The sequence below is a fragment of the Salvelinus alpinus genome, chromosome 4 (assembly GCF_045679555.1).
Source record: "Salvelinus alpinus chromosome 4, SLU_Salpinus.1, whole genome shotgun sequence".
Classification (NCBI taxonomy): Eukaryota; Metazoa; Chordata; class Actinopteri; order Salmoniformes; family Salmonidae; genus Salvelinus; species Salvelinus alpinus.
The window spans coordinates 65,413,641-65,426,161 of record NC_092089.1 but is presented as its reverse complement, the minus strand read 5'-3'; the positions used below and the strand labels follow the sequence as shown (position 1 = coordinate 65,426,161).

The 12,521-nt window shown below is 42.9% G+C and overlaps 1 protein-coding gene across 1 annotated transcript; it reads right to left on the bottom strand.

Annotated features, from left to right (window-relative positions):
• Window positions 1–1,346: 1,346 nt before the first annotated feature.
• LOC139574166 (small integral membrane protein 32-like) lies at window positions 1,347–2,452 on the bottom strand. The gene is made up of 2 exons (XM_071398404.1): window positions 2,321–2,452; window positions 1,347–2,075 (listed from the first exon to the last, which is right to left on the bottom strand). The coding sequence occupies exon 2, from the start codon at window positions 2,043–2,045 to the stop codon at window positions 1,716–1,718; it is 330 nt and encodes a 109-aa protein (XP_071254505.1). The 5' UTR covers window positions 2,046–2,075; window positions 2,321–2,452; the 3' UTR covers window positions 1,347–1,715.
• Between the last annotated feature and the right edge of the window lie 10,069 nt (window positions 2,453–12,521).

Genomic DNA, 12,521 nt, shown 5'->3' with positions numbered 1-12,521 from the left:
TTACTTAGATTTCAAGGAGAAAGACTAATCACCAGCGTTAGGCTACCCCTTAGTGGTTAATTAACGAATAACAGTCTCGGGGGAGGATGAGAACAATCCACACCTTTGTTGAATGTTGAATGTTTTATTTTATGTTTTTTATTCGGATTTCAATCTTCAATAGCTGATGGAAGGCTTGGTTTAAGAGCTATAGAATAATCAATGGTGTAATAATTTTTTATGGAAAAAATAAAAGGTGTTGATTGTTCTCCATCCTAACTCGGACTATACACTGAGTGTACAAAACATTAAGAAAACCTGCTCCTTCCATGACATAGACTGATCAAGGTGAATCCAGTTGAAAGCTATGATCCCTTATTGATGTCACTTGTTAAATCCACTTCAATCAGTGTATATGAAGGGGAGGAGACAAGTTAAATAAGGCTTTTTAAGCATTGAGACAATTGAGACATGGATTGTGTATGTGTGCCATTCAGAGGGTGAAATGGGCAGGACAACATATTTAAGTTCCTTTGAACGGGGTATGGTAGTAGGTGTCAGGCGCACCAGTTTGTCTGTCAAGAACTGCAACGCTGCTGTATTTTTTACGCTAAACATTTTCCCCGAGTGTATCCCGGTTGAACGCTTTCGACACCTCGTAGAGTCCATTCCCCTACGAATTGAGGCTGTTCTGAGGGCAAAAGGGGGGTGCAACTCAATACTAGGAAGGAGTTCCTAATGTTTGGTATACTCAGTGTATCATTTTTATAGTGATGGAAGGTTTGGCTTAAGGGCTATTAAATAAGATATGAATTTTCTCAGAAATTGACAAATGTTAAGGTGTGGATTGTTCTCCATCCTCCCCTGATTGAGAATATATCATTTCCATAGTGGTGGTAGGTTTAGTTTATGAGCTATTGAAATCAGAATAATAATTTAAAAAATAATAAAGGTGTCGATTCAGAATATCTCATGTTCATGGCACTGCTTTGAATAAGAGCTATTGAAGATTGAAATCCGAATCTATTTCTCTTCTCTCACAAATTCCAGACCAAAAAAAGGTCTCCCCTGATTCAAAATGTCCAATTGTCAGTCATGGTATGCTTGGAAAACCAAATATCCAATATAAAACACATTTTACCTCGGTGTAAAACCAAAAGATAACCAATTTGGCTTGGGCGATTTATATCAGCGTTAAGCCATTCATTCCGCGGGAAATTACGCTCGTGTGTGAGTGAAGGCTAAATTACAAAAAACTCAAAGAAAGCACGTGATCAGCAAGAATTGCAGTCATGAAACCTCGCATTGTCTCTGGGACATTCAACTATCAATCCGTTTCATCCCATCACATTATCATCATCACCATATGTTGTTCATATATTTATCATATAGATTTAATCATGGTTTTACACAGGACAAGGAATGAAACTTTAAGCAGCAGAATTACACAACAGGCCTACATAAGAGCGCAAATTCATTACAGCGCAGTTATACAAAATGTTGTATATACAAACAAACATAAACATTTATATGCACATAATGACATTAGTCCAGTTTGAAACATGGTGCGTAATAGGCCTCTATCTCATTGTGCCAAATGAACACTTAACGGTTGGTTACGCACAGCGTTTGGACCATGCAGTTGGCAAAAATCGTAAATTCCTCCATGACTACATTCGATAACACAAGTTACCCAGTCCTGGTACAAACGTTACCACCCGATGGGGTAACGGGTTCTACTTGTAGGATGTCCGGGCCTCTCTGAGAGACCTATCATAGGGCATGGAGGCGAAAAAGGAGGTCCTCAGCTGACAGTTGATGAAGAAGACGATGAGCAGCACGAGCAGAAACAGAACCAGACAGATCACCACGTAGGTTGCCAGGTCTGGTTTGTTCAGCTCTCCGCCCTCCCGCAGTCCACCCCTGTTATCCGTGGGCCTGAGAAGGCCCGCCATGCTCACCGAGCCGTTAGATGCGTTCACGGACCCAGACGCGTGCGTCTGATGGGCCAGACCTAAGTCGAAGTCCGGTGCGTTGGTGGAATTCAGCAGGATTTGCCTCAACATGACCGCTTGCGTCACCCGGTCAACGTTCAACTGGGAAGGGGAGTAAAATACCAGATTTTAAATCACAGACCAATGTAACGATAGGCTACCATAACGTTCAATCATGCAAATGTAGACTATGTGAACGGTTCGCAAACGACCATGAGAACAACGCAATTTAGCTACAGACCCGTGTAAAAGACAATGACGCACAAGGAAGAAATGGAGTGTGTCAAGAAGGCAAAGATAAAAGTGAGTGTTGAGTCAATAATACCCCGTACGAGTCCGCTACTTACTTTGGTGTGTGCAGCGGAGAGTCTCCGCAGGTGAGGTGGAGATCCAGGGAAACAGTGCCCGCATTCCTCAGACTCTGACCGCTCTATCCAATCTCTCCCTGGGAGAACGCGCTCTGGAGAAGCGGTGTTGTTTTGGCACTAAATCACCTGCGCCTACAGACCATATGTCCGTGAGTCACTAATTTAGCCGCAGAACTGAATTCGTATATCCTTGTATGTCGAAGTCACTAAAAATCACCAGAGTTTGTCTAGACTCGTTACCAGTGACGTAAACCGCCAGGAGCTTCTCCGGCTGTAAAATGTTGAGATCATGAGGACGGAACTAGCGATTTGAATACTCGGATTTCTTCGTTGAGATTTCTTACCGTAAACACCTAGCCTATCTGGACTGTAAGTTACCCGTAATGTCGCTAAATGGTGCTACTTGGAATAACCTAGTTGGTAAAGTTTCATAAGACCATCCTTATAAGCACGCAATTTATCTCGTCTGGTTGGTCCAAGTGGGTTCTTAAAGCGCGCTGTAACAAGTGGATTTATCGGGTAGAGCGCGGGCCGAGAGAGGGTAGACAAGAGTACACTGGTTCACCGCCGGCTCGTCCTCGCGCCCCGCGCACGTTCTTATATCCAGGAAAGGTCGACAAGTCTCGGTTTTGAGTGCCTTCAACTCCAACCGATCCCCCGACGGGAATATCGATCCAGACCCGAAGAGTGGGGTGGGGAGAGAGAAAATTGATAGAAGGTTCAGAGATCCGTCTCCTCTCCGGTAGCGCTATCTCTTTCTCTCCAGGTCGTAGGCTATACAGCTTCCTCCCTGCCTCGGGTTGTGTGTTGTGGATAGATTAGTTACCAAGAGAGGGAGAACGTTGGACGGGCTCCCTGTTCGCTCGGGGTTGGTTAAGAGATGTCATTGGACAGGGACGAGTTAAAGCCAAGCGTGTCATGTGACGTCTTGTTCCCCTCACTCTTTCCTTCTCTCGCGTTTCTCTCCCAACATGTCCTTCTTCATTTGTGAGAAGGTGAGTGAAACAATTGTTATGTCAGTGCGGAATCTCTCAGGGTGATTAAAACCAAGCAGGTTGTGAGGAGGTGAGTGGGGGATGAACAGTTAAAGGAACAGCCCCAAACCAGTCCAGCAACTAGGCTGCAAGCTGAATGTATTTATTTTACCCATCGGGTGTAAATACAGCATGATGCAGTATGACGCAAGTAGGCTACAGTCTTCTGGTAGAGCCTGAAAGTGTAATTTTCTCAGAGCTGGAGTGGATGAGTAATACCACCCTGATGTGTCCCAGCTACAAGGACTGAGAGGAGACATTGGGAATGGAGATGTGAGTGTTATTTATATAAACACTATATATACAAAAATATGTGGATACCCCTTCAAATTAGTGGATTCGGCTATTTCAGCCACACCCGTTGCTGACAGTGTATAAAATCGAGCACTCAGCCACACAATCTTCATAGACAAACAATGGCACTAGAATAGCCTTACTGAAGAGCTCAGTGACTTCCAATGTGGCACCATCATAGGATGCCACCTTTCCAAAAAGTCAGTTCAGTCAATTCGTCATTCATTCTGCCTAGCTAGAACTGCCCTGGTCAACTGTAAGTGCTGTTATTGTGAAGTGGAAACGTCTAGGAGCAAGAACGGCTCAGCCGCAAAGTGGTAGGCCACACCGGCTCACAGAACGGGACCGCCGAGTGCTGAAGCGACTAGTGTGTAAAAATCGTCTGTCCTAGGTTGCAACACTCACAATTGAGTTCCAAACTGCCTCTGGAAGCAACGTCATTACAAGAGAACTGTTCGTCAGGAGCATCATGAGATGGGTTTCCATGGCCGAACAGCCGCACACAAGCCTATAGATTAGAATGCGCAATGCCAAGTGTCGGCTGGAGGGGTGTAAAGCTTGATGACATTTGACTCTGGAGCAGTGGAAACACGTTCACTGGCATGATGAATCACACTTCACTAATCTGGCAGTCCGACGGACGAATCTGGGTTTGGAGGATGCCAGGAGAACGCTACCTGCCCCAATGCATAGTGCCAACTGTACAGTTTGGTGGAGGCGGAACAATGGTCTGGGTCTGTTTTTCATGGTTTGGGCTGGGTGTCTTAGTTCCAGTGAAGGGAAATCTTAACGCTACAGCATACAATGACATTCTAGATGATTCTGTGCTTCCAACTTTGTGGCAACATTTTTGGTAAGGCTCTTTCCTGTTTCAGCATGACAATGCCACTGTGCACAAATCGCTTTGTGCACAGTGGCATTGTCATGCTGAAACAGGAAAGGGCCTTCCCAAAAATGTTGCCACAAAGTTGGAAGCACAGAATCATCTAGAATGTCCATACAGAAATGTTTTGTTGAGATCGGTGTGGAAGAACTTGACTGGCCTGCACAGATCCCTGACCTCAACCCCATCGAACACCTTTGGGATGAATTGGAACGCTGACTATGAGCCAGGCCTAATCGCCCAAACATCAGTGCCCGACCTACCTAATGCTCTTGTGGCTGAATGGAAGAAATTCCCCGCAGCAATGTTCCAACATCTAGTGGAAAGCCTTCTCAGAAGATTGGAGGCTGTTATAGCAGCAAAGGGCGGCCAAACTCCATATTAATGCCCATGATTCTGGAATGAGATGTAACAACGAGCATGGTGTCCGCATACGAATGGTCATGTAGTGTATATTCTGGGAAACTCTAATCAGGTATGGAATGGACATTTGGAGATGGTGAGGCTTTATGGATCATAATAGCTGAATGCATGTACAAGCACCCCTATATAAGCCTACAAATCTGAAAGCTTCTTGCCAAAAGTGAGTGGATTGACACATGGTTTCTGAATTCCCAAAGTGCAAATTGCACGCAGTATGTATGAAAATTGCTACATTATCATAATAGCCTTGTGTGCCACGCTCATAGTTGTCACGCAGCTGGTAAATGACACCAGTATGATATTATTGTGTTTGGCTGCAGAGAACAACCATTCTCTATAACAACTGTGACAGCTTCCATCACTAACCCTCACTAATACAAGGAGACTAATGGTTCTCTCTCTGTCTCTGTCTCTGTCTCTGTCTCTGTCTCGTCTCGTCTCTGCCTGACTGTCACAATGGAAATCACACTCGCCTGCTGTCAGTTTGGAGAATATGACAGAATGGGCATGAATACAGCACAGCCCCTGAAGAGAAACCACAAAGACCACACCAAAACATTAGGCATCAGTATATTCTCTATTTTAGAATGAAAGGATATGATGACATTTGTCATGAATATTCAGGTGAAGGTGACCATTGGGCCCATCATTATTATAGTAGGCATTTGGGTATGATTAATACACCACTGCCTTAAAAGGTTGGCTGGCTGGTTCATATTCATGAGCACCTGTCGTGGTCGCAACAGGACGCGTTTGGCAAGGCAAGGACAGACTGACATGGTCCACTGATGGACACATGCACACACACACCTCATGAATATCTGCCAAGCGAGGAAAGATTAAAAAACATTTACAATTGCAGAACAGGAGTTTGATTTCATGTGCAATATAAAATATGATATCTTACAGTACTATCTTTTTACTATCATAACAATATGATACAACAGAATCTATACAACTAGAAAATAGTACAAATAAATAAAAACCTTGTAATGAGTAGGTGTGTCAACTTTTGACTGGTACTGTGTGTGTATAAATATATATGTATGTACAGTTGAAGTTGGAAGTTTACATGCACTTAGATTGAAGTCAATAAAACACATTTTTCAACCACTCCACAAATTTTGGCAAGTCGGTTAGGACATCTGCTTTGCATGACACAAGTAATTTTTCCAACAATTGTTTACAGACAGATTATTTCACTTATAATTCACTGTATCACAATTCCAGTGGGTCAGAAGTTTACATACACTAAATTGACTGTGCCTCTAAACAGCTTGGAAAATCCCAGAAAATTATGTCATGGCTTTAGATGCTTCTGATAGGCTAATTGACATCATTTAAGTCAATTGGAATTGTACCTGTGGATGTATTTCAAGGCCTAGCTTCAAACTCAGTGCCTCTTTGCTTGACATCATGGGAAAATCTAAAGAAATCAGCCAAGACCTCAGAATTTTTTTTGGAGACCTCCACAAGTCTGGTTCATCCTTGGGAGCAATTTCCAAACGCCTGAAGGTACCACGTTCATGTGTACAAACAATAGTACGCAAGTATAAACAACATGGGACCACGCAGCCATCATACCGCTCAGGAAGGAGACACGTTCTGTCTCCTAGAGATGAACGTATTTTGGTGCGAGAAGTGCAAATCAATCTCAGAACAACAGCAAAGGACCTGGGGAAGATGCTGGAGGAAATAGGCACAAAAGTCTCTATAGCCACAGTAAAATGACACCTATATCGACATAACCTGAAAGGCCGCTCAGCAAGGAAGAAGCCACTGCTCCAAAACCGGCATAAAAAAGCCAGACTATGGTTTGCAACTGTACATGGGGACAAAGATAGTACTTTTTGGAGAAATGTCCTCTGGTCTGATGAAACAAAAATAGAACTGTTTGCCCATAATGACCATTGTTATGTTTGGAGGAAAAAGGGGGAGGCTTGCAAGCCGAAGAACACCATCCCAACCGTGAAGCACGGGGGTGGCAGCATCATGTTGTGGGGATGCTTTGCTGCAGGAGGGACTGGTGCACTTCACAAAATAGATGGCATCATGAGGAAGGAAAATTATGTGGATGTATTGAAGCAACATCTCAAGACATTAGTCAGGAAGTTAAAGCATGGTCGCAAATGTGTCTTCCAAATGGACATTGACCCAAGCATACTTCCAAAGTTGTGACAAAATGGCTTAAGGACAACAAAGTCAAGGTATTGAAGTGGCCATCACAAAGCCCTGACCTCAATCCTATAGAACATTTGTGGGCAGAACTGAAAAAGTGCGTGCGATGGAGTCCTACAACCCTGACTCAGTTACACCAGCTCTGTCAGGAGGAATGGGCCAAAATTCACCCAACTTATTGTGGGACGCTTGTGGAAGGCTACCCGAAACATTTGACCCAAGTTAAACAATTTAAAGGCAATGCTACCAAATACTAATTGAGTGTATGTAAACTTCTGACCCACTGGGAATGTGATGAAAGAAATAAAAGCTGAAATAAATAATTCTCTACTGTTATTCTCACATTTCACATTCTTAAAATAAAGTGGTGATCCTAACTGACCTAAGACAGGGAATTTCTACTTGGATTAAATGTCAGGAATTGTGAAAAACTGAGTTTAAATGTATTTGGCTAAGGTGTATGTAAACTTCCGACTTCAACTGTATATGTATATACAGTACCAGTCAAAACTTTGGACACACCTACTCATTCAAGGGTTTTTCTTTAGTTTTACTATTTTCTACATTGTAGAATAGTAGTGAAGAGATCAAAACTATGAAATGACATGTGGAATCATGTAGTAACCAAAAAAGTGTTAAAACCTCTACAGCACCGGTGGGCATTCCAGTCCTCCAGGGCCTAATTGATGTCACTGATTTTGCCCCAGCTAACACACCTGACTCCACACACCTAATCATGATCTTCAGTTTATAATGCAATTTGATTAATGAGCTGTGTTTGCTAGGGATGGAGAAAAAGTGTGACACCAATCAGGCCCTCGAAGACTGGAGTTGCCCACCCCTGTTCTATGGGATCGGTAGGTTCCCCACGGGACGGTTGAGCGAACGTAGGCTAATGTGATTAGCATGAGGTTGTAAGTAACAAGAAATTTCCCAGGACATAGACATATCTGATATTGGCAGACAGCTTACATTCTTGTTAATCTACCTCCCGGGTGGCGCAGTGCTCTAAGGCACTGCATCGCAGTGCTAGCTGTGCCACCAGAGATTCTGGGTTCGAGTCCAGGTTCTGCCTCGACCGGGAGGCTCTTGGGGCAGTGCACAATTGGCCCAGCGTCGTCCGGGTTAGGGAGGGTTTGGCCGGCAGAGATATCCTTGTCTCATCGCGCACTAGCAACTCCTGTGGCGGGCCGGGCGCAGTGCATGCTGACCAGGTCGCTAGGTGTACGGTGTTTCCTCCGACACATTGGTGCGGCTGGCTTCCGGGTTGGATGTGCGTTGTTTCAAGAAGCAGTGCGGCTTGGTTGGGTTGTGTTTCGGAGGACACATAGCTCTCTCCCGAGTCCGTACGGGTGGTGCAGCGATAAGACACTAGACACTACCAATTGGGGAGAAAAAGGGGTAAAATAAAAAAATCTTGTTAATCTAACTGCACTGTCCAATTTACAGTAGGTATTGCAATGAAATAATACCATGCTATTGTTTGAGGAGAGTATACAGTCATGAATTTAAATGTATTAATAAACCAATTAGACACATGGGCAGTCTTGATACATAATTTCTTTGTATTATCTTTTGACAGATCTAATTCTCCTACATTAATTTAACATTTCCACAAACTTCAAAGTGTTTCTTTTCAAATGGTATCAAGAATATGTATGTCCTTGCTTCAGATCCTTAGCTACAGGCAGTAAGATTTGGGTATGTAATTTATGCAAAAATTGGAGGGAAAAAAAGGGGCGGATCCTTTTTAAACAAATCAAAACAGATTTTAGATTCTTCAAAGTAGCCACCCTTTGCCTTGATGACAGCTTTGCACACTCTTGGCATTCTCTCAACTAGCTTCATGAAGAATGCTTTTCCAACAGTCTTGAAGGAGTTCCCACATATGCTGAGCACTTGTTGGCTGCCTTTCCTTCAATCTGCAGTCCAACTCATCCCAAACCATCTCAATTGGGTTGAGGTCGGGTGATTGTGGAGGCCAAGTCATCTGATGCAGTACTCAATCACTCTCCTTCTTGGTCAAATAGCCCTTACACAGCCTGGAGGTGCGTTTTGGGTCATTGTCCTGTTGAAAAACAAATGATTGTCCCACTAAGCACAAAACAGATGGGATGGCATATCGCTACAGAATTCTGTGGAGATCATGCTGGTTAAGTGTGCCTTGAATTCTAAATAAATCACTGACAGTGTCACCAGCAAAGCACACCCACACCATCACACCTCCTCCATGCTTCACCGTGGGAACCACACATGCAGAGATCATCTGTTCACCTACTCTGCGTCTCACAAAGACACGGTGGTTGGAACCAAAAATCTAAAATTTGGACTCATCAGACCAATGAACAGATATACACTGGTCTAATGTCCATTGCTCGTGTTTCTCTGCCCAAGCAAGTCTCTTCTTATTATTGGTGTCCTTTAGTAGTGGTTCCTTTGCAGCAATTCAACCATGAAGGCCTGAGTCACGCAGTCTCCTCTGAACAGTTGATGTTCAGATGTGTCTGTGGCTTGAACTCTGTGAAGCATTTATTTGGGCTGCAATTTCTGAGGCTGGTAACTAATGAACTCATCCTCTGCAGCAGAGGTAACTCTGGGTCTTCCTTTCCTGTGGCGGTCCTCATGAGAGCCAGTTTCATCATAGTGCTTGATGGTTTTTGCGACTGCACTTGAAGAAACTTCTTGAAATGTTCCAAATTGACTGACCTTCATGTCTTAAAGTAATGATGGACTGTCGTTTCTCTTTGCTTATTTGAGCTATTCTTGGCAGAAATTCCACAAATTAACTATTTTTTTTTCTCCTTAGGGGTGGATCAGCTTAATATTGCGGAAAGAATGTTGCTTCCATCAATGTAATTGTCTGCGTCATTTCCAGTCCCCCATAAATATATCCATATACATACACGCATGCATACATGTACACATATATACATACACATACCTATATAGACATACATACTTATTTAGAATATACCTTTATTATTCCCCGCAAACCCTACCACCCTTCCCCCAATTGGAGTAAACTAATAAACAATAACACTTAAGCTTCTACCTTCAGTTTATATATCTTATACACCTTTTACAGACACAATATATTTGACAATAGTTATATTTTGTTTGTTTTTAGTCCTTCCTCTATTTCTGATGTCCATCCAGTTTGATTTCTATTTGTAACTGTGCTATTTCACCAACGTTCTGAACCTATATCCATTTTACAGACCCTGTATGTTTTACATTTGTTGTCTTGTTATTATTCCCACCCTTCAGCTCCATTCAACCCCTCCCATCTATCTCTCAACGTCATCCATTTAGGATTTCTAGGCACACTTGTTAATTCAAATACTTTCCAGGTGACTCATGAAGCTGGTTGAGAGAATGCCAAGAGTGTGCAAGGCTGTCATCAAGGCAAAGGGTGGCTACTTTGAAGAATCTCAAATATTAACTATATTTTGATTTGTTTCACACTTTTTTGGTTACTACAAGATTCCATATGTGTTATTTCATAGTTTTGATGTCTTCACTATTATTCTACAATGTAGAAAATAGTAAAAATTGAAAGAGTAGGTGTGTCCAAATATTTCACTGGTACTGCATATAACTAATGTCACTGGAGCCAAATATTATAAACACAAATATATTATATATTATAAACACAAACTAACAGAAACAACCCCAAAACAAAACAACGACCAAACATGGTGTGGTGTAACCTTGGTGTGGTGTAATTTCATCTTCAATAGCTTCCTTTCCTTCTCTCCTCTCCCTAATGTATTCATTTAAACTACATGGAAGGCATACATGTGAAACGGAATCCTATTTAGTGCTTCCATCTATTATACTCCCAAGTAAGAGGACATAAGAGGTAGTGGTAGAGTATGATCTACATAATTATGTCAAATTCCTTTATATAAAGGACCTAGCCCACTGCATTTCAAAAGACCTGTGGACAGCTATGTGAAATATGATCACCTTGTTATGCACTGCACTGCTATGCAACAGAAACCAAAACATATGAAATGCTAAGAGGCGTTAAGACCCCAGTCCTTGGTTAAATCTCCTCGTCGCAGCTGTACACAGATATAGCCGTGAGTCATGTTTACATATATGGAAGGGAAAACATCCAAGTAATTGTGACGAGTCAAGAGATTATAATAGCTTTTCTCGAGTGACACTCTTTCTCTGTAGGCCTACTCTGCTACAGACTCACCACACGCTCTTCCATCCCCCCCCTCTGCTCAGCACCCAATGAGAATGACCCACTTTCCCAGTGCTCCGCTGTCCAACTCGATCTCTTTACATTCCTCTGGGTGACAGTCTCACCCGTATTTGCGAAATTCCGATCCCGTCTCCTGACATGAGGTCGACAAGCGGCTTGCGTGGACACAGAGAGGGGCAACCATGAGATAACTAAATATATAAATAAATATATAGGTGTTCAAAGATGCCTTGCTCCATAGATAATTGTGTTCATTATACAGCTCTGCTCATTAGCTGGTAACCCCTGACAATGCATTTTTGATTATCAACCCTGCATTAGAATTCTCACCCAGCAGTACGGAAGTAGGCTTCATTAGGGACCGCGCCAATCTGAGGGACTCTCTCTCTTTCTACTCTCTCTCTCTCTCAGACACACTCGGCTCTCTCATTGTCTCTCTCTCTCTTTCTATGGCTCTTTCTTATCAACACATGTATCCAAGAAAGAAAGAAAGACAAACGTCAATTGATGGATCAGCAAGGGATCACGTTCACAATACATATGAAAAGTGTTTTTGTCTCTGTCTTGTAAAATATTTTACAAGGGAACAGAGAGGTTTTGAGACAGTCCTGAGAGAGAGAGAGAGATAGAGAGGCCAGTGTGATTGTGCAGGAGTGCTTTTTGCGATGAGACATAATCGTCCCCAGCGGGGGCTGAGGACGAGTCGACAGGGATTAGGTACGCAGCACACACATCCACCCCCTTCCCGCCGCTGGGTGCCGCTCACTGGAGCGCCGCAGTGCCATGCAGTGTGTTTTGAAGGAAGGTCGACTTTGACTCTGTGATATAATCCCTCATATGCCTCATTCAATGTTTTGACTTTCCTCAAATACTGTAACGTTCTCCCACTCTAAACTGGATTCAGGTGTTTTAGTGTTACAGTAGATACACTTCTCCTAAATGTAAACGGTGTGAACTCAACCTAAGCACACTATTTTCAATAACAATTTCCCCCAAAATGAAATAATACCACTGGAGCCAGAGGATATGTCTGAGAGATACGAGTGTCTCTGTATGTTTCTATAATTGGATGGGTATTACATCATGGGAGGGCAGCAACATAATTTCAAGACTCACATTCAGGTCACTACAGTCACTTAATAGAGGAGAAAG